Source organism: Lissotriton vulgaris, chromosome 5 (assembly GCF_964263255.1).
Source record: "Lissotriton vulgaris chromosome 5, aLisVul1.2, whole genome shotgun sequence".
Lineage (NCBI taxonomy): Eukaryota > Metazoa > Chordata > Amphibia > Caudata > Salamandridae > Lissotriton > Lissotriton vulgaris.
In genome coordinates, this window is record NC_141693.1 from 1,047,014,042 (window position 1) to 1,047,041,890 (window position 27,849).

A 27,849-nucleotide genomic window follows, 5' to 3' on the forward strand; every position below is an offset into this window, starting at 1 on the left:
GTCAAGTCACCTCATGCTACAATAACTAGGTGCTGACCCGGATGACCCCCTACAACTTCAGGCCCATCTCCAACCTTCCCTTCTTGGCAACAATTCTTGAGAAATGCCAACTCAACCAACACATTGACTCCAACAAACTTCTTGACTCATTCCAATCTGGTTTCAGGAATGGATGCAGCACCAAATCAGCTATACTGAATATAGCAGATAACATACACAAATCAATGGATGCTGACAGATGCTGCCTACTCATCCTCCTACACTTATCAGCGGCCTTTGACACAGTCAACCACAAGATGCTTTTAAAACCGTCCTTGAACAGATAAGAGCAGATGGCCTGGTTTTGAAATGGTTTATCTCATATCTACATAACTGCTCACAACAAATAGAAATAAACATCTCAACCTCCGATAATTCCTCGAGTGTCCCCCAAGGCTCTGTGCTCTAACCTACACTCTTCAATATTTACATGGACCCACTCACCATCATACTCAAACAAGCTAACATCTAATACCACCTTTATGCAGACGACACTCAGCCCTGCTTAGAAATATCCTCACGAGAAGACTTAAGATGGCTAAATACTACTCTCATAAAATCCCAAAACTGGCGATCACATAACCACCTGAAACTCAACCAAGACAAGACTGAACTCCTCCTGCTATCAAACAATGAACAGACCACCCAAGTCCAAGAGTGGATTAATACCATTGACGCTTTTAACTGCAAATTTACTCTGGCTGATTCCGTCAAATCCCGGGGGATAACCCTGGACCCAAGTCTGAGCATGAACCCACACATAAAGAATACAGCGAAGTGTGCATTTCCCAATCTAAAACTCCTACATAAAATCAAGCCCTTCCTCACGGCGAATGTTCTACAAAAACCACCATGCAAGCTATGGTTCTATCAAGACTGGACTATGAGATCACTACCCTCACTGGAATCGCAAAGTCGCACCTGGCCAAACTAAATGCAGCAGCAAGGATGGTCACATCTCCTCCTACCTGAAAAATCTAAAGTGGCTTCTGATTGAAGGCCGTTGCCTAGTCAAAACTGCCTTTCTCACCCACAAAGTCATTCACACAGAAACACCTGCCTACCTTGCATCCACAAAGGAAGGATAGGCAAGACATTTAAGGAGCTCCAACACTCTGTTTCTCATCCCGCCCAAAAAACACAAACAAAAAAGCCCGAACTGTTTCTCTGGCAATGCTGCCAAAATCTAGAACTCCCTCCCAGTACATATCAGGATAAACCCCTCCTTCGTGAACTTCAAAAGTCAATTAAAAGATCTTCTCCTCAAGCAGCACATTAACCCCTCGGGCTCTAAAGCCTAGCACACAACTTGAATCCCAAGCCTTATATTATTTTTTGTTCCTCTCCAGAAAATGCTTTGGTTTGACTTTAACAAGACTTTATTCTGTAACTTATATTATCCAACAATGCCTTTGACAATGTTTGTAAAGCGCTCTCATATCATCGGGTATTTCCAGCAATAAATAGAACTCCTAAAATAAATAAATATTCTAGGCATTGAAAAGAATCACCATAGAAAACAGCAAAGATACAAATGTGAACACTGAGAGTCAATCGCGTATTCTGTACACCTGCTGGGAACATTAATGAGAATCCTTACTGGAGCGAAAGCGAGAGGCAAAACAGACCTTGTGATAACAATTACATATGCAAGCCATACACTGCCAGGGAGATGTAATCAACAGTCCTAATCAACAGTCCTAATTGCAAATGGATTGCAACATTTGATTACTTGTATCTCTTTCAACAAGGGATTTCCTCTGGTGAGCAGTTTGTGAGAAGTCACTATTTCTCAAACCAGACACTTGAGCTGCAATTCACATGCTCACTCGCTGCACACTTAAAAAGGTTTCAGAAATGTTTATGTCCTTCGCCGCATCATTGTACGCTGGCTACTGTAATGTATTGACGCGCCCTTTAGAAAACCGAGGCATTTGAATGATCAGGATTACTGCATAGGCAATTATGTCCGGATTTCCAACAATGTGCAGCTGGTTAACTAATAATCACCAAGGGAAATGTGGGGAAAGGGTGGTAGTTTGTATGGAGGGCGAAGGGCCATTGCTTACAATGAAATCCAATTCAGTACGGTTGAGACAAGAAACCAATAGTCATCAATTTTCTACTTGCTGGCTATTATGAAGTTATTCGTGCTTTTGATTGAGCTCCCAGTAAGCGAATGATGAACCCAATTTTAATTATCACCAGGGCTTTCATTGGCGCACTTATTGCCAACATCTGCAGACGCAGACCTGCTGTTGTCACCATGGCATAATGGTAAATCTCAGGCACAATTTGTCACCATTCCAAATTACTGCAACAAACACAAAATGTGAACTCTGTGGGTTTTCACAAACATTCTGGAAGGCTCTTCCCATCCCTGAAGTGCGGGTAAAATTACTGCTATGAAAGGTGGGAGTAAGCCATGATTCCTGTGGCTCTCGCAATGTTCCTGGTATACTTATGGGAAGCTGTGCAAATCTCCAGAAGTCATCAATCTCTACTCGTGAGAGGGTTAACACTATGGGTATACAATTACGACTGACCTTTGAGAATCGGGCTCGGGGAAATTTATGATTAAAGTTGATGTACATCAATATCCGTATTTTCTTTTTAATTTTTGTGTGGATGCCCCGGCGTGGAAAACCCACAAATCATAGGAAGAAACATATTTTATTTTCAACGCACTCTAGGTCACCAAATTCTTGACCCAAAACTCAAAAGAAAATGTGCAAAGCAACATAGAAAATTGCTAGGAAGTTCATCAGATAAAGCAAGCAGTCTCACCCTCAGGGAATGGGTATCTGCTCCTTAGGTCGCGGATAGTGCTGAGCAAAGTAGCGAAGAAAAGTATCTTGGAATTTTATATTTTTTTAAATAAAAGATTGTTGGTTTTGCGAAGTGTGAATCCATTAATGCTTATACATTTTTTTAAAAAGGTGGATAACAACGCTGTGCAACATTAGGGACGTTTCTTCCGCCGTCCAGCAGCCATGTACTGGGTTTACCTGTTGCAAAAGCTTATCTTTATATATGGGACTTCTAGCCGTGCAGAACCACCAGTGTGGAGACGTGGAGGGGTGCTCTTTTATCAGCTGCTGCTCATTCCTAAGGCCATCCCTGAGTGCAAACTACCCCCCAATATTGAATATCCTGCCCTTTCTGGAAGTGTCATGGGGTCCCAGGGGAATTGGCTGCTGAATAAAGTAAAACCCTGTTATTTACTGTTACCCATCTAAAATTCTATATGTTGAGGGGGCGTGGCCGAGACAGCGATGTGAGCGGACGCGTCTCGTGCGAGCTCCGTCGCCCCGCTGCTCAATTAGCCTGCTTTAGCGAAGTCCGGGGGGTTTCTGCTCCTGGGGACCCCCTGTGTGCTGTGAATCCTGCCAGCGATTCATCCCGGAGGCGAGTCCCGGCCGTTGGGGTTCCTGCTGCGGACGATCGGAGCCCCGGGACCTCCGCGATCGGCCCCTGGCCGCCATCTTCCCGCGGGGTCTGCTGCCGAGACGCCTGGCCCGGCTCCCACAGAGCGGGCCTGATCAACGACTTGGGCGAGGTGCCGGAGACCCCCTGTGCCCCACCTGCGGCGGATCTTCTCCCGTGGAGCCTGACTGCTGCCTGGGCGGCTCCACCGTGGCTGCTGGCGCCGGACTGCCCCTGGCGGAGGACGCAGTGACCGCCTGGGCGCCGCGACTAAGAGAGGCCCCGGCTTTGGCGGGAAAGGAAGGCCCGACCCAGAGAAGTCGCCGGAGGCCCTCTCCCCACGAGACTCGGCCCCAGCTCCATCACCCGCCGCGGGACACACCTGGTGAGCTACAGCGCGCCGCCCCCTCCCCCTGTTTATCCCTGGAGGGGCCCGGCAATAGGGGGGCCCAGCTGCAGGACAGACCACCATTTTGTCCCCCTGACCGGCTCTTCGTGGCGGTGCGCCTGGAGGCGGAGGGCTGGCTCCTTTACCCACACGACCGCTGCCCTCGAGCTCCCTGCTGCCCTGGGCTACATTGGCGGTGGGCCGTGGGGCTGCTCGGGCGCTACGCTTGAGGGAGGCCCAGGCTTTGGAGGGAACGGGAGGCCGAGCCTTGCAACAGCCGCCGGGGGTCCCTACGCTGCGGGACCCGGCTCCTGACCACCGCGGGACGACTCCAGGGAGCAGTCTTCCTCCAACCCCCTTTGTCTGCACGCCGTCTTGCCCCCTTGGCTGGCTGTTTGTGGCGAGGTGAGGAGCCAGTACACCCGCTCACGCAGCCCCCCTGCGCATCAGACTCCTGCTGCCCTGGCGTGCCCTGTGGACTGCTAACTGGGCAGCCCTGTCTCCGGCTTGCGGGGACCCCAGCGACCCCCCGCCATCTTCTACCTCGTGGCCTGGCGCCCCTGACCGTAGGCCCTGTGTTGCTGGACCGTTGGGGCGTTCGTGGGGCCCCCCTTGGACGCTTTCCCATCGCGGACCGGGGTCAGATCGTGTCAGCTTACCCTTCCTCCCTCAGTTCCCGGGGCTCCCCGAGTGGACCATGACCCGCGGCAAGGGGAACAAGCCGGACCCCCCAACGGCGACGACCAAGGGCACGTCGGTGGCCGCCATGTGGGGCAAAACGGGTTCGCCGCCCTCTTCCGGGGGTCCCTCAACGTCAGGGGGGAAACCTCTACCGCCTGCCGACTCCCCCCCGGTGACCCAGGCCTTCATGTCCTCCTTCATGGCTGATTTAAAATCTGAAATTGGGTCCCTCAGGACGGAGGTCCACTCATGCGTCAAGGAGCTGCGCAAGGAGGTCACGGATCTGGGCGACCGGGTTGATGGCCTGGAGAAAACGGTCGACTCCCGCACCGAAGACCTAGAGCAGATCTGGCAGAGGGTGGCGACCCTGGAGGAGCAGCATATTCAGCTCCAGATCAAGCAAGAGGACCTGGAAAATAGGGGGCGCCGCAATAACCTCCGCATACGGGGTGTGCCACTCGGAGAAGAGGGGACTGATACCATGGCTTATGTGGCCCAACTCCTACACGCGGTGTGGGGCGAGGAGGATGCTCCCCCACCGCGCCTTGACCGCGCGCATCGAGTCTTCGGAGCAGGGGGAAAGACGGGCCCACTACCCGACATCGTCACCAGGCTCCATTACTTCACGGAGAAGGAGGCCATACTGAAGGCGGCGAGAGACAACCCGGACCTGCGTTATGGAGGGCACAAGATTCCGATCTTCCACGACCTGGCTCCCACCACGCTCCACAGGAGGAAGGTCTTCCGCTCGATCACGGAGAGACTCCGGGCCCTTAATATCTCCTATCAGTGGGGACACCCCTTTGCCCTCATCTTTCGGTGGGAAGACAAGCGTAGGGCCCTCAGGTCTTACCGAGAAGCGGCGCAACTGCTCGGCATGCCGGAATCCCCGGACCACAGCCCGCCCCGCCCTCACCACCCGGAGAGAGCCCCACCGCGCTCCGACTGGTCCACGGTGCGCCGACATCGCCGGTCCCCCCCCGGTGGATAGCCTCTCCACCTCACAGGCCAAACAAGACATCATCGCGCACATACGCTCCCTCGAGGGAGACCGCGAGGAGCAGGCCTCCCAACTTCTCGCCTCCGGCACTGAGGGAGAGGATCGTCCTTCAACTCCAGGAGACCATTGAACGCGAACAATGAGACTCACGCTGCCTTGAGCCTGCACTCGACCCCTGGACAGCTGGACTGGTCCCATCACGCCCCGGCGATCTTGTCCTCCTGTTCATGATGGTGGGACCCCCCTCCTCCCTTGCGGGCCGCCTCTGCGGTTCCCCCCCCCCATGGGGGGTCAGAGGGAGCGGCTGGAGACCTCCGTCCTTTCCGGGCCCTACCCCTCACCGCTGAGCCTGGGTGCCCTTTTGGCGTCTGGCCTGGACTTGAGGGCCTCTTGACTCGTACTTCCCCCGGACTTCCGTGTGGCAGCGGGGTGGATGGGCAGCGAGACGACCAGACTTCACCCACCCAGATCTCCGCTCCTTCACTTTGTCCTGTAGGAAGTGACATTCCTGTGTTCATCCAAACCCTCGGGTAGAGGATGTCCGGTACTTGGGACACTGTACGATGGCCCTGTTGGCCTGTTTTGGTTGTGTTTTTTCTGTACACCCTTTCTTTTCCTTCTCTCTCTTTTTTCCCTGCTTTTTTCTCGCGCTGCCCTTTCTCATGGTCTTCCCCCTGCGCTTGCGGAATGGTGGCATGGTGGGACCTGCGGGTGTTGGCGCAATGGGGACGGGGGGAGGCGACCGCTGCCCTGTCTGAGGGGGGAGATGCTCCATGGGTGATTGCGCAGCCCCGCCCCCCTTAGCGCGATGACGGCGAACATCCCCACACCCCTGAAGGTCCTGTCACTCAATGTTAAAGGGCTCAACTCCCCCAACAAGCGGAATCAGCTATGGCGCTATCTCCTGCACCACTCCCCCGACATTATCCTCCTCCAGGAGACGCACCTTCTGAAAGGGGATACCAGGCGCATGGCGCACCCTAGATATAACGCACTGGAAGGAGGAGTGATTCCACCCCTCGCCGGGTGCACTGCTTTAATGTCCAGGCATCACAAATTATGCCACACGTTAAATCTTTTGTTTTCTTCTTCTTTATTTTAATCACAATAATCCACATCTTGTTACATTCTTCTTATTTTCACATCTTTTCACACCCTAGATATCCCACACAGTTATGGGCCTCTTCTGACACTAAAACGGCTGGGGTGGCTATTCTCTGCAGGGCTGGCTTTAGACGGGGACCCACGAAACCCTTCAGGAGTGCAGACGGGCGTTTCCTCCGAGCCTCGGTACAGATGGGTAGTGTACAGTTCACCTTGGGTTGTGTATATGCGCCCAACCAGTCGCAGGATAAATATCTCCAAGCGCTCCTGCGGGACCAGCTTCCACCGGGCGACCAATGCACGATCCTGGGCGGGGACTTCAATCTAGTGTGGGACCCGGAGCTAGACCGAGCGGGGACCCCCTTTAATGGCGCGGGGGCAATGTCTTCTGCCCTTCGGGCACAGATTACAGACCTGGGGCTTGTGGATGTGTGGCGCTACCACAACCCGGGAACCCGGGACTACTCCTTCTATTCTCACTCCCACAGGACGTACTCCCGTATCGATTATCTTTTTACATCCCTTGATCTGACCCGAGATTCCTTGACTGCCGCTATCTCCGACATTTCCATATCGGACCATGCACATGTGGAACTTCTGTTACAAGATCCGCTGGCCCGAACCGCTCGGGAACGGAGGTGGGTACTCCCGCCGAGTGTCCTTCGAGACCCGGAGGATGTTGTTAGCATCCGTGACGCCATAGACTCGTACTTCGCCATTAACGATACCCCGGACTTGCCCTTCCACACGATCTGGGATGCCTTTAAGGCCACCATTAGAGGCCACATTACCTCCCTGGCGGTGGCGCGGAGGCGGGAGGCGTTTAAGCTAGAAACCGACCTGGCCAGTGAGATCAAACAAGCGGAAACTCGAGACAGAGACTGCCCCTCGCAGGCGACTAAGAGAACGCTTGCCAACCTCAGGGGGCAACTCCGCATGCTGCGCACCAATAAGGCTGAGCGCTCCCTGCTGGCGCTCAAACAACGCTATTACGAGGGCGGGGACAAAATAGGACGCCTGCTGGCAGGCAGACTGCGGGCACGTGCGGCCAGGGCCCACATCGCCAACATCAGGCGGCAGGATGGCACCTGCGCCACCACTGAAAAAGCCAAGCAAGAGGCATTTGTCACCTATTACTCCTCCCTGTATGGAGAGGAGCCTACCTCTGCGGAGGCGCGGGAGGCCGTCCTCACGGACTTCGAGGGATCTCCGCTGTCACCGGCATGTGCGGCCGCGCTGGAAGACCCCCTGCAGGAGGAGGAAATATCAATGGCCGTCAAGGACCTCCCTCCAGGGAAAACCCCGGGCCCAGACGGACTGCCGTTAATTTTCTACCGCGTATTTCTGACCCAGCTCCGCCCGCACCTGCTGCGGCTGTACGGTTCCTTCTCCGACTCCACTGGCCCGTCCCCCGACATGGGCCTGGCGGAAATCGCCCTGATCCCTAAACCCGGAAAGGACCCTGACCTGTGCGCCTCCTATCGTCCTATCGCCCTTCTGAATACCGATCTCAAGATCTACACCAAGATCCTGGCCAAACGGCTGACCCGTACATGCCGGGATTGATCAACCCGGACCAGGTGGGATTCATTCGGGATCGTCAGGGGGCCGATAACGTGCGCAGGTTGGCACATCTAGTGGGGAAGGTGCGACACTGGGACATCCCGGCCTGCCTTCTCTCGCTGGACGCAGAGAAGGCCTTCGACCGGGTCGACTGGACCTTCTTGAGAGCAGTCCTCCAGAAACTTGGTTTTGGTCCCAAAATGATCGCCAGGTGCATGGCCCCCTATCTCGGCCCACAGGCCAGAATCCGGGTCAACGGCCAGCTGACGCCGCCGCTCTCAATACACAGGGGCACGCGGCAGGGGTGCCCACTCTCGCCGCTTTTGTTCGCCCTCGCGGTGGAGCCGCTAGCGGTGCTGATTAGGCGCACTCCCGATATCCACGGAATCCCCCACGGGGGGCGCAACAACAAGGTGGCGCTGTTCGCTGATGACCTGATCCTTACTCTTACCCGCCCTCGGGACTCCCTCCCGGCGGTGCACGATGCTCTCTCCCTCTTTGAACAAGCGTCTGGCCTTAAAAGGAATCACGCCAAATCCTGGGCGCTCAACCTCACCATCCCTGAGGAGGAGGTCACTTTCCTGAAAGGGGTAGTGCCCTACCGTTGGGCGGAGAGCCACATAAAGTACTTGGGATTGGACCTGACGCCCCACTTGGACACCTGGTCCGCGCAGAACTGGGCGGCCTGCCGCCAAGAAGTCCTGGCGGACCTACGGAAATGGAAGCCCTTGATGGTTTCCTGGCTGGGGCGGCTCAACGCGGTCAAGATGTCGGTCCTCCCCCGTATTCTCTATGTTTTTCAATGCTTGCCCACCCCAATCCCGCTCCACTGCATTAAAAGTCTCCAACGCAACCTCACGTCATTCATTTGGGGAGGTAAACGCCCCCGGTTCTCACAGAAAGTCCTCATGGAACCGAGGGACAGGAGTGGTCTCGCCTGCCCGAACCTTCTTCACTACTACTGGGCGGCGCACCTTCGGTTTGTCATAGAATGGGGTGCGCGCGAGAGCGACAAGCACTGGTTCCACATGGACCGGGTGGTCACGGGGCGCACCATTTGGGACCTGCCTTGGCTGCTGCGAGTGGCGCGCTCCAGGAGTGCGTATATGGCTGTCCCGACGAAAACGGTTCTGGACGTCTGGGACAGGGTAGCGGTGCCCAAAGGCCTTACCACGTTTCCCTCTCCACACACCCCCATCGCTGGTAACCCGCACTTTCCCCCCGCAGCCCGGACCCGCGCTTTTGAGCGCTGGATACAAGGGGACTGCAGAGTCATAGGGGACCTCTTTCTCGGAGGATCACCTAAATCGTGGCCCGACTGCAGGGAGGAATTCGATCTACCCTCGACCGCCGGCCTACAGTACGCCCAATTGCGCCATTGGACCATGGGAGACGACGTGTACCGGGCTGCCACCAGGGCCTACACGCCCTTCGAGAAACTGGCACGCTCCCTAGGGGGGCTGAAGAGACTTATCTCCCAGATTTATAACATACTGCAGCACCCCACCTCACCGCCCGCACACCCCTACCAGAGGCAGTGGCAGTCGGTGGCAGGTGCTGACATAACACCTTCTCAGTGGGTCAGGCTGTGGAACGACATCCCCAAAACCTTTCGCAGCATTCCGCAGAGGGAAAACGCCTACAAGATGCTTACGCAATGGTACTATACCCCCCTGAGAATCAGCAAAATGTTCCCGACTGCCTCGCCGCTGTGCTGGAGGAGTGGCACTGCGACTGGAGACTTTGTGCACATCTGGTGGACGTGCCCTACCCTATCTGTCTTCTGGAAGGAGGTCCTCAGTCACATCAAGAGGGTGTTGGGCTTCCCCCTGCCTGAAGAGGTCTGCACGCTCTTGCTGGGCATTCGACCCTCTGCGCTTAGGGCCCTCACGCGCAGCGACTGGATCCTCACACTACACATGCTAGGCGCTGCCAAACAGCTCATCGCTTTATACTGGAAGCGGGCTGAAGCGCCGCCGATAGCCTCCTGGTTTGTGCGCCTCTGGCAGGTCCTGGCTATGGAGCTGCTCACGGCGCGGATACAAATGAGAGGCGTGCGCTTCAAGGCAGTGTGGGAACCCCTCGTGTGCCACCTGTGCTCCATCAGCTATGCGCGCCACATGCCCCCTAGGCTTCGCGCTCTGCATCTATTTGAGGATGCCCTTCTCCCTGCTGACCCGAGCAGACTATGCCCTTGACTACTCCCCTCAGTGCTGGCACTGTCGCGCCCCGCCACACCACGCACCCACTTATGTATTGCCCCCCTACCGGCAGCCGATGTCTTATCCCCTGACCCCTCTCCTTCTCGCCTCTGCTTAACCTTCCTCTGACCTTTCCTTCCTTCCTACTTGCCACTCTGGCTTCCGCCCCCCTTAGGGGCAGTTCGAGCCCCGTTGGGCCTTTGGACAAACGTGACACTGCAGTTATCACTTCTATACGCGCCTCCCCTGCACAACGATGCGGCACTCGCTTGTGGACTAATCTTGCCATTAATGCCCCTAAGCCACGCGGCCGGCCCCCTCCGAGGGGTTGTAGGCAGGGCGCTGTGTTAATGCTGCATTCCCCCCCTGGATGGCGCGCACCCACACGTTCTTTTTCTGCGCGGCCGGCCCCGACACGGGGTTGTAGGCTTATCGCTGTGTTCACAATAAAAACAGATTTGAACAAAAATTCTATATGTTAAGCAATAATAGAAGTTGTGAAACAAACAAGTTCCATAACTCTCTCTTTCTCTACCTCGTTCTGTCTCTCGCAGTCACTCTCTAGATTGCACACAATTTCCCTTTCTCTATCACTCTTGCCACCTTTGTCTCTCTCTCCTTATTTATCTCTATAACTATTATAAAACTTTGTCGCTCATAATTCACAGGCATTATATAATAAGTGTCAATTCTATCCATAATTCACACAAATGACAATCACTGTAAATGATGGATTCCCTCCAGTTGGAAGCCTATAATCGTGATATATACATAGCAGTAACACTTGAAACGCTTCAATAAAGCCTATGATAATTGTGGTGACTTTTTAATAAATAATAAATAATAATAAGTAATACTTTATTTGATTTGGTTTAAATCATACAAAGAGCGGATTAACCGCTAAAAACACATAGACACTTGCGATTTGAAATTCATGTATAAACTGTAAACACTAGTTAGTTGATAAAATTCCAATTAAAACATTTGATTGTTAAAACATGGATAAGTAAAGGAAGATAGTACGGTTAATGCCTATTAGTCTTATGGAGTTGATCTGGCTTGAGGAGTCTGATTCTTTTGCTTATGTTTGCTTTAGAGTGATTGTCTGACCATTTTCTGAATCAAGTTCTATATCTTTCCTTTCTAGCGCTTTTGCAGCGAGTCTTAAAAACTTTAGTGATTTACATGCCAGTTGCACTGTTGACCCTCCTAAACATTTTATTACTGCAGATCTGCATGTCCTTATCTGCTCTTTTTTCAGCAACGGCCGCAGCAGTTTTTTCCGTTCGGATAATAGTGCCGGGCAAATACAGAGTAGGTGGAGCACTGATTCATCACCATGTCCGCAAAGGCGACAATCCATTGAGGGCCAGGTGCGTTTCCATTTAGGAGTTAAATCTTTGGTAGGGTACACTCCCAATCTCAGTAGAATTAATTGCTGTTTCATTCGGTTTGCGAAGTGTTCCAGAAGGTATGGTTGGGGCTTTAGCTTTTTATATGTCGGGAGCACCGTCCATGCGTTTGTTTTCTTGGACAGCGTGGCTTTATCCTGGTCTTGGGACATTTGGTTAACTGTTTTGTTGACCAATTGTTTAAACTCTGAGTAGGACGGTGTTGTTTGCCATACTTCCTCTAACTTTAAAGCCTCAATTGATTTTTTTAGGACCGAATGAATCGAGTTCGTCAGTTTTGATTGCTTTTCGACTTCCAGCCAACAGCAATGTACCAGGGAGTCGTCCTCTGCTGCTCGCATTCTCCAATAATATTTGACCAGTGCTCCCTGTCTTGCCATGGTCTGATTTTTTAGCCCAAATTCAAGTCTTATCCGGTCTTGTGAGATATGGCGTGGGATGTTAAACAGTTTTTTAAAGAGACTTGTTTGGGCGATATTCAAGGATGTTGCATCCTTTGCATTTAATAGTTCAGAGCCGTATGTAATTGCAGGTAAAAATTTTGATGCCACAACCTTTAATAAGTGAGTAGTGGAACTGTCACTGAGTTTTTTTTGCAAAGTTTTAAATGCAAACAATAATTGTTTAGCTTTTGTTTTCCGATGTTCTTGGTGTTGCTTGTAATTAAGATGACTATCCAAAGTCAGTCCCAAATACTTGTATGTCTCCTCGCGGTCCAGACTGTTGCTGTTAATTCTCCAAATGAATTTTGGTATTTTTTTCTTTGGACTGGAAAAACACATGACCTTTGTTTTTTTAAAGTTTATCTGTAGTTGGTTTACGTCTATGTATTCTGCCAATTTATTTATTAGTCGTTGTAGGCCGCGGGGCGTTTGGGAGAGCAACACTATGTCATCTGCATATTGTAAACTTGCTATTCTCACGTTCCCCAGTTTAGGAGGATCCCCTAATGTTGAACGTAGGTAGTTGTCTAGGTCGGCTGTGTATATATTAAATAAACAGGGGGCCAAAACGCACCCTTGTTTTAGGCCGTTGATGGTAGTAATTTTGTTTGTTAGGCTTCGACCATCTCCCATTTTTATTTGAACCCATGTTTCCGAATAGAGGTCAATGATTGCATTCAATAAATTTGTTGGTATGCCCCAAGATTCCATTTTTGCCCACAAGGCTTGTCTAGGTACCTTATCGAAGGCCGCCTTGAGGTCCACATAACATGCATACAATACTTTGTAATTTGTGATGGATTGACTGGCCAGAAGTGTGATGGCGGAAATATTTGCTAAAGTGCCCATTCCGGCTCGAAAACCTGTCTGTGTGTTGGGGATCAGTTTGGTGTTATCCACCCAATCTTCTAGGTCCTTAAGCAAGTTTGATGCGTAGATTTTTGCCTCAACATCTATAAGGGCTATCAGCCTGTAATTTGAGGGATTTGCGCGAGCCCCTGATTTGAATATTGGGTGCAATATGCTTCCTCGCCAGGAGTCGGGGATTGTGTGGGATTCCAAAATGTTGTTGAATAGTATGGCCAGATGTTTGGACCAAAATTGTGAGTCTTTTTTAAATAGGGCGTTTGACAGACCATTGGGTCCCGGCGCCCCGTCTGATCTCTGCTTTTTTATAATACACATTATTTGTTTTTGTGAGATCTGGCTGTCGACAACTGATTGGTCTGACCCTGATGTTTCCAGATGTTTTTGCTGCAATTTTCCTTCTTTATGTTTTTCTTGTGGGTTGCTGTGATGTTTCTGGTACAAGTTGCTGGTCATATAATGTGGGGCCTGCGAGGTTCGTTGCGGTGTCTTTACCTTCCTCTGCTCTCTTGTTGGGATCTCGCTGATGGTACTATGGTGTTTTTGTACCGCCTTCCCTGTTTCGGTTTCTGTGATTATTCTGAGGGCCGTTTGTGAATTATATATATTTTCTATGTGATCTCGCCATGCATGCTCAGTTATATCAGAGTTGAAATGCCGATTTTTTCCGTTAGATAGGACATTAATCTGGGCCCAGAACTGCTTAGAATTTTGTTGTCGGCTTGCATGGAGCATTTTGGTCCAGAGCTGCTCGTTGTGTTTGCGTTTGGCTTCTCGAGTCTCTTTTTTCAGGTCACGTTTCATTTGTTTAATTGTTGTCAGGGCCTCCCGGGGGGGTTGTTGACCGTGAGTACGCAGTTGTCTCAATGCTTTATTTAATTTTTGTTTTTTTGTCCTTAGTGCTTTTGTGTACCATTCTGACACGTTGATCCGGGCCGCTTTTTGATTTTTGGAGTTCTGTATATACGTTCTGTGCAAGCTGTCAATTAAGGACTCCCAAGTCTCTATCCCCATTGGTTTTGCGCCAGTAGTTGTCAGGTAATCTATGCAAGACTCCATGATTTTATCAACACTTTTTTCATTCCATGTTAGCCGATTTAAATTGTACAGTCGAGTAAAATGCGTCAGCGCATTTGATGGCAAAGACTTTTCCCTGAAATCAATTAGTGTGAATGATTGGGGATAGTGGTCGCTTTCCGCTCTTTCTATTATGTGAAAGTTTGTAATACTGCAGAATAAATCTGGGTCGGCTAAGGTGAAGTCGATGGTTGCTGCTGATTTTGCCGTCACTCTTGTAAAAGCTGCAGGGCTATCTTGCGGGCCTCGACCGTTTAAGGTGTATAGTGCATGTTTATCTAACAATGCAGCGCATTTCTTGCCCAGTGTGTCATGTCTTGTTGTGTTATTGCTCCTAGTTGTTATTCCATTTGGAAGGTTTTTCTCGTGGGCTTGCATCAAGTTCATATTAAAGTCACCGGACAATATTATTTTGGCGTGTGGTTGTGATGCTTTTAGGATTTTGATGGCGGTGGCCAGTTGTTGGATGTGTCTCCCCTTATGCTTGTGGGCTGGGTGGATGTAGATGTTCATTATTATTAAAGTGCATGTGATGTTAACTTCAAATTTAATGCATTGCATCCAGCTCGAGTCTAAGTCGATGTTTTCTTCTTTCCATCGGATTTCTGTGGCCGTATATATTGATAAGCCACCCTTGGCTCTTCCGTGTGCTGACTCCTTTTTGGCTGGGTTTAAATGTTCTTTATAGCCTATGATCGGAGTATGTGTTGTCTGCCAGGTTTCTTGCAGCAGCAGTATGTCATACTTTAAAATAAAGTCTGCAAAATCAGTTTCCCCTATTTTAGATGCTAGGCCGTTCACGTTCCAGGAACAGATATTAATGTCCTGTACTGAGTTTGATTTTATTTGGGATTTTGTTCATGCAGCTCCTAGTTGTGAACTTGGTGACCTCCAGTGTTGATTAACCTCTTGTCGGGTTTTATGTGGGTGTGAGATTGTAATTGTGATTTGTCTTGTGAATTTAACATCGTCCTTTATTTGATCATAAGTCTCTGGGCCTTTTGCGCCCTTTAGCATGCCCTCTGTACAGTGATGGTGTTGTAGGGGACTTGGGTAACGGAGAGGTTCCACCATTTTTAGTTCTATTCCCCATTCTGCAAATCTCTCCTTATGCCTCAGAATCTGTTCTGCGACTGAATAGTTTATACAGGTGGCTATTGTTTTTTCGACTCCTATTTGAGTAATAGTAGGTTTGAATTCAATTCTTTCCAGGTCACTGGATGTTATATGACTCAGGGCTGGTACGGATTTGAATAGCTTTAGAATTGTGCTTCGATTTAGTATATCGTGGGTTCCTCTCGATTTGTAGTGTGGAATCAATTCTATCTGACTTTGAGCCATGAATGATTGTTCTTTATTATTATAGATTGGAACCCCTGATAATGGTTCTGTTAGGTCTTGTTGGTGTACATTATCGAGCTGGACTGGTTTGACTTGATCTTGTTGTATCTTTTCAATGTGCTCTGTTGTGCTTTGAAGCTCTGGGTTATTTTGCGTTTCGTTATTATGATTTCGTGTCCGCATTTCACCTTTCCCACTTGTTATTTTATCCTGTTCCTTGGCTTCTTTTTCTTTTATTGTTTGGTTCTTTGAGGGTTGCGTTGTGTCCAATTTTGCAAGTTCTTTGTTTTTTTCTTTGTCCTTTTCCTTCTCAGCCGATGACTTAAATATGTCATAAATTTTGTTAGTTGTCAAATTTCCATTTTTTGTTTTATTTTTACCGTCATGATTTCTTGTGGTTGCGGATTCTTTTAATGCCAAGTTTGTATGATTCGTCGTGCTGATTGGCTCACTGCCACTTTCGTTATTTTCGTCAATTCTTTTCTGGGGTGGTGTCAGTAAAGCTTGCGTGGTGACTTTATTTTTTTTACTTTTCCTTGCTTTCCTCAAGCGTTTGCGTTCCCGTTTTGACAGGGGTTTTCCAAAGCTTTCTTGTTCCTTGCTTTGTATTGGTTCCTTCATTGAAATGCTTTGATTTGGGGAGGGTGTTGAGCTTTCTGGTTGTGGATATACCTCTGTTCGTTCCCAGTCTTTCTCTATGGCTGGCGGGTTATTTCCCTCTTTTAATGGTTTAGTATTAAGAATTAGGATATCCTTTTTAGATCCGTCTGCCTCCTTAAACTCTCCTTCCGTTGAAGTTGTGGAATTTAATTGAGTGTCCCTTACTGCCCCCAACAACTCTGACATTATGGTCGGGACGGTTGCAAGCTTGTCTATTATTTGGTGACAATGGCACGTGTAATAAGTGAAATCCCGGGATTGTTGTACCTTTGTTATCATGGCATTTAAATCGTGTAGTTTTTGATCTATTCCCTGCACGTATAAAGCTAGTGCATTTAGTAGCTCAACTTGAGTGTCCAGCTTGTCAGCATGATAAGTTGCTGCTGATCCTATTGTTTGCATGGTGCCAAGTAACTGATCCCAAAAAGGTACTGTTGATGGGCTTTCTCGATGTTTCTTGGGATATTGTTCCTCTTGTTTCTTAACGCATCGTCCTGGTGAGGGTGGTTTTTGGAGTTTTGGGTGAGTAAGTAGGTTGGTTGGTTCAGTTTTGTGGGGTGATCTAAAAGGTGATCCATTTATCTTGCTTTGAAGTTGCTTGCTTGGTTGTTTCGGACTTATGGCAAATTGGTCCTGTACGTTGATTATTAGGCCCGTGATCTGGACAGGTGGTGAATCTAGTTGTGGGTCAGCGGGATTATTTGGCATTGCGTGCGTGCTATCAAGGCTGTCATCACTGTCCTGCTCAAACGTCTGGTTACCATCCTGGTTACCATCCTGGCTCTGCTCTTCATAAGGCTGCCAAGTAATTTGTTGGACTATTTGGAGCTGTTGGTTTTGCTGCCTTAGTTGATTTGTTTGTACTTGGCAGGTCCATTGTTTGGGAGTAAGTTCCGACTCAGGTTTAAATTCCTGTTCATTGTGTACTACGGCCTGAATGGCCTGTTGACGGAGGCCATGATGAACGAGTGAGGGGCTCTTGATAGGATTAGTACAACTTCCATCCTCTGATTTGGGCAACTTAGGGAACTTATGCTCTGTATCCTCAGTGTTTGTTGACCTACTGACTTCGCACTTTTGTGTCTCATTGTCTGCGCTGCCCCACCTGTACTTGTAATCCTTGGCTTCTTTAGCCTCCTTTGCCTCCGTTGCTTCGTTGGTTGCCTTGCGCCCCTTTTGCTTCCCTGGGGATAAACTGCGACATACTTTTAAAAAATCAGTAATAAGAGCACGTTTGCTGGTTTTGATATCTGTTTTAATAGTTTTGGTAGGGGAGCCGGTTGCCCCGGTGGGGGTCTGAGTATTGTTGTTTGTTTGTGTTTGATTCTTATTCGTTTTGCCCCCCGTATCCTGTTTGTTGTCTAGATCCAAGAGGTGTTCCTGCTCCCTTTCTCTTGGCTTAGTGGCCTTTTCTGATTCTAGTTTGTACTCGGTTGAGTCTTCTATTAAGTCCTCTACTACATCTCCCCCTTTTTCAGGTTTTGGGTGTTGACCCCCCGGTGCCCCCCTTATTTTTCCTGATCTCATGACGGTCTGTTGCGTATTCTTACGCAACAAATTTTCTGATTCAGGGGCGCTGGGTGGGTGGCGTGTAACTACTACTTCCAGGGGGGTCCTAGGCCTCTGGTCCTCTGGTGAACACCCTGGGGGGACCAGCGTGCCTTACCTTGACTTGTGCGGGGAGATTACCTGGAGATTGCTGCTGCTGGAGCTGGGCTGCTGGGATGTCTAACCGTGTTTGCTGTCTCTACTCCGTACTGTGTGAAGGAGTCTCATGTGGCAGTCTCTTCCAGCCACTCCCGCTGATGCTAACAAGGGCTGCAGCTCTGTTATTCTTGCCTCTTCTTCCTGCACAGGCTCCTCACACTGCTCCTGTCACCGCACTCTCAATAAAGATCTCGCTGTTGAAGGCTATTGAAGGCGCTGGTGCTGGCAAGTGTGAAGGTTTTGTTGTTGCTCCTGCTGCTGTGGAGACCTTACCACGATGGCCTGTGAAGCCCTGTGAAGTCCTCTTGTCTCTTGTCTCTATGGGATGCTCCCGGTTAGAAGGAAGGGAGGGAGAGGTATTTCGCGGGTGTTTTTTTTTTCTTTTTTCGCGGCTTCTACCGCTATGGACCCCCGCTGTGTGACGCTTGCGGTGTGCCTGCGGCTCGCTGCTGTACTGTGCGAGGCAGCTCGGGCTGCTGCCGGAGGGCTTGCCTGTCGCCCTCCGCCTGCCGCTGTTTTCTTTTCGGAGCCTGTGGCTGAGGCTGCAGGCTGCAGGCTGCAGGAACACTGCGCTTCCCCCGCTGCCGCCGCCGAATACACGTGGGCAGGCAGCAGGAGTCGGGAGGCTAATGGCTGGACGCTGGAAGCGAAGGTGAGTGAGATGGCGTCCTCCTCCCCCCACCTCTCCTCTCCTCGGCTCCTCGGCTCCTTGCCTCGGCTCCTCTGCTCGCCTCCGCCTCGCTCTCCGGAGTCACGGTTTTCCTTCGTCCACCTGTTCCTCCTTTCTCCGCCTGCGAAAGGACTGTGTGAAACCCTTCAAGCAGCCAAGGTGTTAATAGTGTATGTCTAGGTGACTTTTATAAAACACTCAACCTTCAGCCTCGCATTTATTATCAGCAGAACTCCTGAATTACATGAAATGACTTTCTGGTTATGAGCCCTACATGTAAGACCATTTCCATGTGACTTCCTGAGAAGCTCGCCTTTTTTGTTCCACCAAATTACATTTAAGCAACGTATCAGATATAATGTTTGGTATTCTAACAATAGTTTAAAAAAACATTGTTCTTATTCGTAATGTTTCACGTAAATGAGGAACAACTGATTTCACACAAAAAATCTATGTCACTCTAAAATATGTTTTTATAGCTTTTATTTTAGAAAGCTACATAGCTTTTATTTTAAAAAGGGAGGTTGCGACCCATTTATTTTAAAATCAGTTTGAAAGCACGACATATCCTGTGTGGGTCCATCCTGCGATCAGTCGGGGCTCTTCCGCTAAGGCGGAGGAGCATCGCCCCACTGTTTTTTTTCAGCAGTATAAGGAAAAAAATATATAATTCCGTTTTTTATCATTTTATTTTTTCCTTTTTGGTGCACAGCAGCTTTGAGAGGTGGGGCAGGGCTGATGGAGAAGGAGCTGGTGGAGTGGTTTGCCCCCACTCCCAAGTGCACAAGGACTGTTTGGCCGGACCTCTCGGGCCGACCATAACAGCCATGTGCACTTTCCCTCTTCTCCATCCAGGCTGCATTACAGCCTGGGTAGAGATCATGCCCAGGCCCCCATGCCCCGTCTGAATGGCAAGCCACGGCGCTCAGACCAATCACAATGCTGCATTGCAGCATTGTGATTGGCTCGGGGGAGCCTGGGTGCTTCCAAGCTGCTTACTGTTCCTGCCGGCCGGAGGAGGAGAGACGCAACCAGGAAGAGCGGTAAGGAGGATGTGGCAAGCAGGTAAGTAAAAAAAAAAAACATTATTTAACCTCCCCCACTGCCACCCTTTCTCCCCAGGCTGCTGCACCTCCACCACCTGCTCGGTGAGGGCTGCCGAGGCCTGCGATAGTGCGTGGCACTTGAACTTTAAAATAATTATGGGGTAAAGTTGCAGAAAGTGACAATCCTTGCACTAAAGAAATTTGAAAGTGGCTTTCAGAACTTTTAGGAGCTAAAGAAATGAATAAAGACCACAAAGGAGATCCTGCTCATCTCACATCTACCAACTATAGAAAAATTGAGTCTGGGGAAAATAGGTTTGGAATCACTGTTCGCTCATTGGACACAATAAGAGAAACATTTTATCCAGTTGTGAAAAAATAAATCACATTCATCTTAACAAAACAGAAGACTTCCTTATTAGCAACCCATCATGTTTTGAGCTCTCTGTGGCACAATGCGTGCCTTCCAGTCATGGTGCATTATTTGAATTTGCAAAAATAGGCAGATGGTGTGTAGACTTGGCTTCTTTTCTTTGGCATCCCAAAGAGCTAAGGGTGATTTTTCATGCTCTGTCTCACCAAAGTCGCTAGTTAGATGGAACAGAATTGTACCTAGGGCATTCGCCCTTTCACTGTTTTGACAGGAATTCTCGTGTGTGCCCTTCATAATATAGATATTATGTGTGTCAATTTCAGAGAATAAATACAATGAATATGATGATCACTTGACCACGCCATTGGCAACCTGTCTGACCCTTATCAACATATGAACACAGAGTACGTTTTAGCATGCCAAAATAGTTAGGGTAGGTCTTCTTCCAACTTAGCTTTCATTAACTAATTGCCTTGGTTAAACTCCAAACATTGACCATAAGGTAGGTTAATGCAGTTTCATTACTGGCATATGCTTGATGTCCAGTGAGCCCTACTACTTTTACACAACAATAACTCAAATTCTCCTAGATTTTTGTGCATCGCCCTTGTTATAGCAAATCAGCCATGCTACACAGCAAGGGCCCGCTCTATTGTGGTTGCAGTCTGATCTAAAGTAGGCCTTTGTGGTACTTTTTCTCATTAATTGAGGTTCTGATAAAGAGCACTTGGTTTCCAAAAAGAATAACTTTATTTTACAACTGAAAGATATCAACATGGCTAAAACAACTATGTTCAGTCCCAACTTGCAAATGTAAGCAGTAAAATGCTTTCCATTCAAAATCTTCTCAGGATGATTGTTTAAACAAGCATTGGCAAGCAAACATTTCAAAATACTTGAAGAAAAGCTAACACATATCTTACAGTATCTCAAAACTGTAAATTGAATTTAATATTTTTAATCTTTATGACTGGCATGTTTTATATTTCAAATAGTTTTCAGTTAGGAAACTTAACTGAATTAAAAAAAATGTTAAGGACGTGTCAGAATGTAAATGGAAATGCTTGTCAAGGTCTAATTAACTTTACACAAGTTGAGCCATTGGGTCATCTTTAAAGCCCAAGGAAAATATTCACAGGCCTCTAGGAGAACTGTCATGCTAAGTACACCTTCTGCCTCAGACAGCCCCTAAGTGGGCGCATCGCGTCTCTTCTTCCAGTGCATGTGTCTGCAAATTGTGGAATGCAAGAGATAAAACAAATCCAACCCTGAAATTATGCTCTTCAGCCATTTCCCAGCAAAAATATCACTATTGCTTTGCTTTTACAGGTTAGCTGGGAGGGATGTGCAGCAACACAGAACAAAGGGGTGGCTATTTAAGGAAGAGAAACAGCAAGGGAGGGAGAGAGGAAGAAAACACATGCCTTCACAAGGAGTGTTGAGTGAAAAAGAAAAAAGTAGTTCCATACATTTAAGAAAGGGAATGATACAAGTCAGCCAGTCAAAAGGATCGCATAAAGGATATGCTCAAGGAGGCTAAGAAACACAAGCAGTCGAAGGGAGCCCATTGAACCGAATGCAAGAAAATGAGAGAGACAATTAGGTCAACCACCAGAAAGCAGTGGCAGGATGTAAGCCCACTGTAAGTTCACACTAGGTATATTGCAGCTGGACAGCTTGTGTTATTTTAGAAGGTATGTTTGTATATATTAACAATCGAAACTAAACATTGCCCTAGAGATAAGAAATAAACTCAGGGGGCACCACTTCCTCCATACTGCAATTCAGTTTGTAAGATTGCTGTACTCCTCTGCCCCTGTGATATTAATTACACTCCCAGTACTTGAAATGTGGAAGAGAGACCTGAAAGATGCTTCTAAAGAGCCCCTGGAAAAGGTCTCCTCGAAGAACAACAAAGACATCATAATGAACCACGATTCCACTTACCCTCATAAGCCACGGTTACTCTAGGTGTTGCATCCAAATCTGCAACTGGTCTTTTTGAGGAATATGCTGTTGTCAAAACTGTACACAGCACCAAAAGAAAATGAAGCAGGCACATCCTCATGTCCATTTCGGATCAAGAAAGTGGTCCACCACCACTTGATGAAAAACCCTCAGTGGTCCAGTCAAGTCGCGACTTCACTTAAGATGGCCACCGTCCACTGCGTCTCTCACATCAAGCACCCACCATCATCCTAAGAAAGAGAACCAAACAGAAGAGAATTTTATAAATCACGGATTGCAGGAAAACATGTTATCCAATTTCGCTGCTCGAATAAAATCCCAGCAAGCAAAACAATAGAAAATCACTCAAAAACCAAAGAGAATACCCCTGCTGAAACAGCCAGAGAGAAAATGGTTGTGTTGTTACATATTCTTTCAGCAACAGCCAGCCCCGGCAATATGTAAATTGTAGGTTGCTCTGCCAAAAAGTCTTTGTTCGTAATTTCATTTGCATCGCTAAATACAATTCATTAAAAGAGGAAAATAGACCTGGGCGTGTTAACAAGAGCACTCATTTGAATTCTACCTCGAGCTTATTGTTGGAGTCGACATGCCTTAGTGCATACACCAGCTGGATAAGCATGCAAGCATAGATTCCCTGCAGGTTTTTATCCAACTTGTTAACGTGAATTCTATAAATGAAATAATTGTGCATAATAGGCGTTAATGGCGCATAATATTGTGTGACATTTGGGCACATCATTTCATAACCACACTCTCCGTTCTTTTTAGTGCCCTTTAGCCTTTATGATAATGAATGAATGACATTATCTAAAAAAATATGTAAACACATCTGTATACACTAAAGACTGAAGCTCTAATGATGGAGCATTGAGACCCTTTTCAAACTACATCAGCTATAATAGTAACTGTTAAAACACAGAATTAAAAATAAAAAGAAATCATACATTTTATAAACGCTAAGATATTAAAATATCAGTATTCCAAGTATTCTTCTATGCGAAGGTGTGTTATCACTTGTTTTCAACATTTCCTCTTTCCATCATTAGGAGTTCCCACCAGTCAATCCAACATTTTCACACAGTAACTTTTTTCCACCCCTTCAATTCTCTCCCAAATGAAGGTACTCTGCCATAGGTTTTTTTTACCCCTTTCGATTTTTGTAGCATGGGAGTGCTTAATTTTTAAAAGAATAACAGCTAAATTCATGAAAAGAAATTGCGCTCGCAAATGGCCAGATTCTGATTCTTAGGCCCATAGGAATGAATGGGGAGTTATTCCTTATTTGCGATTAGCTATTTGCTAATCGCAAATAAGGAATGTGTAGGAATCGCAATTTATTTAGCGATTCCTACATGAATCCCGTTTTGCGAGTCCTTAATAGCGATTACTTAATAATCGCTGTTAAGGACTCGCAAAACGGCTCTTTGATGAATCTGGCTGTAAGTGCCAGTGCACAAAGCTCTGCTCAGAAGTCTACAGCCAGTGCTAATCATTGTTGCCTTGAATTCATTTCATGCCTTTTTAATCCTCTACAGACACTCTCTGCCCCTTTATCTCGCCTTGCAGGTCTCTGCTTTCTCTCTTTGTTGCGGTTTTTCTGTCTTTCTCTTCCTCCTTTTTTGTCCCTTTGTGTTTTTTCCCTCTCTCGCTCTTGGTCAATGTCTGACAAGGAAAAATAATTGCATTTCCCTAAGAATGAGTGCCTGTAGTACCTACCGGCAACCACTGGCTCAAATTAAGCACTGGCCAAGGTGTGGCATGGGGTAGTGCTTGTAAAACACTTGTCCTTATCCCCTTAACGCAGTACATACATAGAAGTGTGCACTTTTTCTATTTTATACAGTTCTTTAGCTTTTACCCATATATAACATAGACGCTTTCAAGTTCTTCATTTTTGATTTCTTCTTTTATTGCTGAATTTTGATTGTCTTCCTTATAAATCCCATAAGTCACTGAACAGATAAAAGGAAGAAAAACGTTGGGAAAGGATGAGTGGAAATAATGTTTCACGTGGGGTTAAGGAATGGTGGACAATCAGCAAACTATGCACCGGATGCATTCCCCAGGGGAGGCAGTCTTTCTGGGAGGAAGCTGAAGAACTGGCAAACATTTTCAACCAGAGAAAAAATTGTATGGAGAAGACCTGCTGTTCTGGATAATGTGGTATCGAATAGGCAGCATATTGTATAGCCAGAGAGCCGTTATAGAGCATTGTTCCACTTCAGTCTAAGCCTGACACACAACATGGATAAGCTCTACCACCCTGCTCCAATTGCAAACACCAACTAACCACCCAAACACCACAACATCCCTTTCCTTTCTCCAATTATGCTGAATATTGAATAGAAAAATTGGTACAATCACCTCAGTCTCTATTCTGTCCTTAGGAACATGGAAACGCCAACAATCAGATTATTAACACCTTCATTCAATCCCAAACCACCAAGCTATCCCCACGGGATCTATCAAAATGTCACCACAAAAATGTAAAGTGCCGCCCACCCGGCACAGGCAGATCTCTGATCCACCAAAGCCAGCAGCAAAAACTGATGAGCCTATAAAATGTAACTTGGCACTGGCTGCAATATGTGGACCCAGGTTGTGATGCATCCTCTGGCACATTTGTTCTTAACTTTCAGTGGAGGTCCCCTGGGAATCCGCAAGGCCTTCTTTGGCTGTTTTACAAAACTATATAATGTTAATACACTAAAAGTAATCAAGTGTATACAATTAAAGAAGCAGCACTGAAAATGTAATACGTTTTTCGATATTTGAGTGTGATTTAATGAAAATATTTCAATGTTTAAGCATTTGGTTAGTGTATATGTGGTTTTGCATTTTTGTGTATTGTTTTGAGGTTCAATTTCTAGAAATTTCTGAGGCCGCGGGATTCGCAGCTTCCAATAATGACCCAGTGAGGGTGCCCCGATTCAGGCAATGATTCAGTGGGAGTTCACAGAAGTCAAAATGTTAAGAACCACTACTCTAGCATACACCCAGAATTATTAAACATGGATTTACTTTCCACATTTGAAATCCAGTTGACAGTTCCATGTCTTTTTCTTGCTGTCACATTTAGGATTTACAGGATGTCATCATTCTAACGTAACAGTTCATAGTCTCCCCAGCTCTATATGGTGTTCATACAATCAGTGGGGTAAAACAAAATGATGACGCCCAATACAGAAAGTGAGGGAGGGCCCCCGCGTCTCCCATATCTCACAGCTGTTCACTGGCCATGTTTCATAACACTTTTTGCCCTAAGTGGAATGGGTATGCCCAGACTTGGGTCCCTTGCTCACTGTGCCACTGGATTCAAGCTAGCCTGGCTGATGAAGGGTAATACCCAAAAACTGGTCCCAGGATGCTTGTTTCCCGTCCAGGGGAAACCTGGCTTGGCAGTTCGGTCTGGACTGTTCCTATGAGGCACAGGGTCAAGACTGATTTGCATATGGCTGGGTAAGGTAATACTCGGAAACTGGTCCCAGGATGCTTGTTTCCGGTCCAGGGAGGACATGGCTTGGCAGATCTGTCTGGACTGTTCCCATGAGGCACAGGGTCAAGTCGGATTTGCATGTGGCTGGGTCTAAACTGCTGTGGCACGGTGAGCAAAAGAACGATGGGTTTCACCTAGATCTCTTGACTGGGGGTGAATGTATGATTTATTCAGCAATCCGTCCATCATTTGTTCGCGTAGCACAGTTCATTGGCAATGGGCTGAAAGGGTGCCCCTTGATGGGTTGGGTGGTCCTTTGAAGAGTTGGGGTACCCCTGCACTGCAGGGCTGTAGAGGCCTGCTTTATGCCAATACATAGAGACACAAGTTTATTGTCAAGGGCATCACCCTGTATTATTGGTGCACCATCGCTCTACCCTGTTAGGCATTCATACTATTTTGTGAGCATGCGGCCTTTGTGGCGAACACCATGATGCATTATGGGTGAAGTATCCCAAGGCCCTCTAATGCATTCAGACAAAGCATGAGAGCATGTGTCTTTTGAGGAGGACATCACGGTAACTACACAAAATATCGAATACAAAATACAGACTAACATTAATATCGAAGTAAAAATATAGAATGGACAAAATATCGAATGGACAGAATATAGTCAACAAAAATATCGAATTTAAGGTAAGTAATTTAATATCAATTTTTATAAATATAGAAAGTCAAAATATCGAAGTCTATACTAATATAATAAAGAGAGAGCCCAAACCTTTGAGGCCGGTAATCTCAGGAACCACAGCACCAATCATAAGACCCAATACAGCGTTGGAAAGGGCAGTTGCAGCAGAAGGACATAGGCTATGCAGACGCCCAAAATATACATTTAAAAGGTAAAAGAACCGTGCCAGCAAAGTAGTCCCTTGTGGGCGTGTCTGCGTTGTGCTGTGGGCGAGTGCTGGCGGCGTGACGAACGCTGGGGGCGTGTGGTACGTTCCACCCTTCATGCCATGTCCCATATTGTGTGCTAATCCCACCCTGCATCTTTAAATACCCCTGCACCCCATAATCATAACCCACCCTTACTCCTTAAAATACCCCAACACCCTAAACACTAACCCATCTTAACCCTATAAATATACCCTGTACCCCAAAACCCAAACCTATCCCTAAACCCTAAAAATACCCCTGTACCGCAAAATCCAAACCTAGCCCTGAACCCTATAATACCCCTGTACCTCAAAACCCAAACCTACCCCTGAACCCTAAAAATACCTCTGTACCCCAAAACCCAAACCTAGCCCTGAACCCTAAAAATACCACTGTACCCCAAAACCCAAACCTACCCCTGAACCCTAAAATACCCCTGTACCCCAAAACCCAAACCTAGCCCTGAACCCTTAAAATACCCCTGTAGCCCAAAACCCAAACCTACCCCTGAACCCTAAAAATACCCCTGTACCCCAAAACCCAAACTTAGCCCTGAACCCTAAAAATAACCGTGTACCCCCAAAACTACCCCTGAGCCCTAAAATACCCCTGTACCCCAAAACCCAAACCTAGCCCTGAACCCTAAAAATACCTCTGTACCCCAAAACCCAAACCTAGCCCTGCACCCTTAAAATACCCCTGTACCCCAAAACCCAAACCTACCCCTGAACCCTAAAAATACCCCTATACCCCAAAACCCAAACCTAGCCCTGAACCCTTAAAATACCCCTATACCCCAAAACCCAAACCTAGCCCTGAACCCTTAAAATACCCCTGTACCCCAAAACCCAAACCGAGCCCTGAACCCTAAAAATGCCTCTGTACCCCAAAACCCAAACCTAGCCCTGAACCCTTAAAATACCCCTGTACCCCAAAACCCAAACCTACCCCTGAACCCTAAAAATACCCCTATACCCCAAAACCCAAACCTAGCCCTGAACCCTAAAAATACCCCTGTACCCCAAAACCCAAACCTAGCCCTGAACCCTAAAAATGCCTCTGTACCCCAAAACCCAAACCTAGCCCTAAACCCTTAAAATACCCCTGTACCCCAAAACCCAAACCTACCCCTGAACCCTAAAAATACCCCTATACCCCAAAACCCAAACCTAGCCCTGAACCCTTAAAATTCCCCTGTACCCCAAAACCCATACCTATCCCTAAAACTACCCATGTACCCCATAACCCAAAACTATATCTCCCTTAAAATACCCAAACACCCCAAAACATATACCTCTGTACGCCAAAACATATACCCCTATACCCATACTTACCTCATCCCAAAATTTTTTTTAAAACATGCTTTTACCATTCATGCATTTACAACAAATTTCGTTGTAAATGTATGCATGGTAAAAGCATATAAAATGTAATGCCATGCGTTATAATGGCATTGCGGAGTCATGGTACTTTCGTAATGAAAGTATGCGGAGTGATGGTATGCG

The 27,849-nt window shown here is 47.7% G+C and overlaps 1 protein-coding gene across 3 annotated transcripts in view; it reads right to left on the reverse strand.

Annotated features, from left to right (window-relative positions):
• The window catches only part of SEMA4G (semaphorin 4G), a 698,845-nt gene that overhangs the window by 464,334 nt on the left and 206,662 nt on the right, over positions 1–27,849 (reverse strand). For all 3 annotated transcript variants that reach the window (XM_086922681.1, XM_086922680.1, XM_086922682.1), the window contains exon 2: positions 21,946–22,196. In XM_086922681.1, coding sequence (XP_086778807.1) covers positions 21,946–22,072 — 127 coding nt within the window. In that variant the 5' untranslated portion in view covers positions 22,073–22,196. The remainder of the gene's footprint in view (positions 1–21,945; positions 22,197–27,849) is intronic.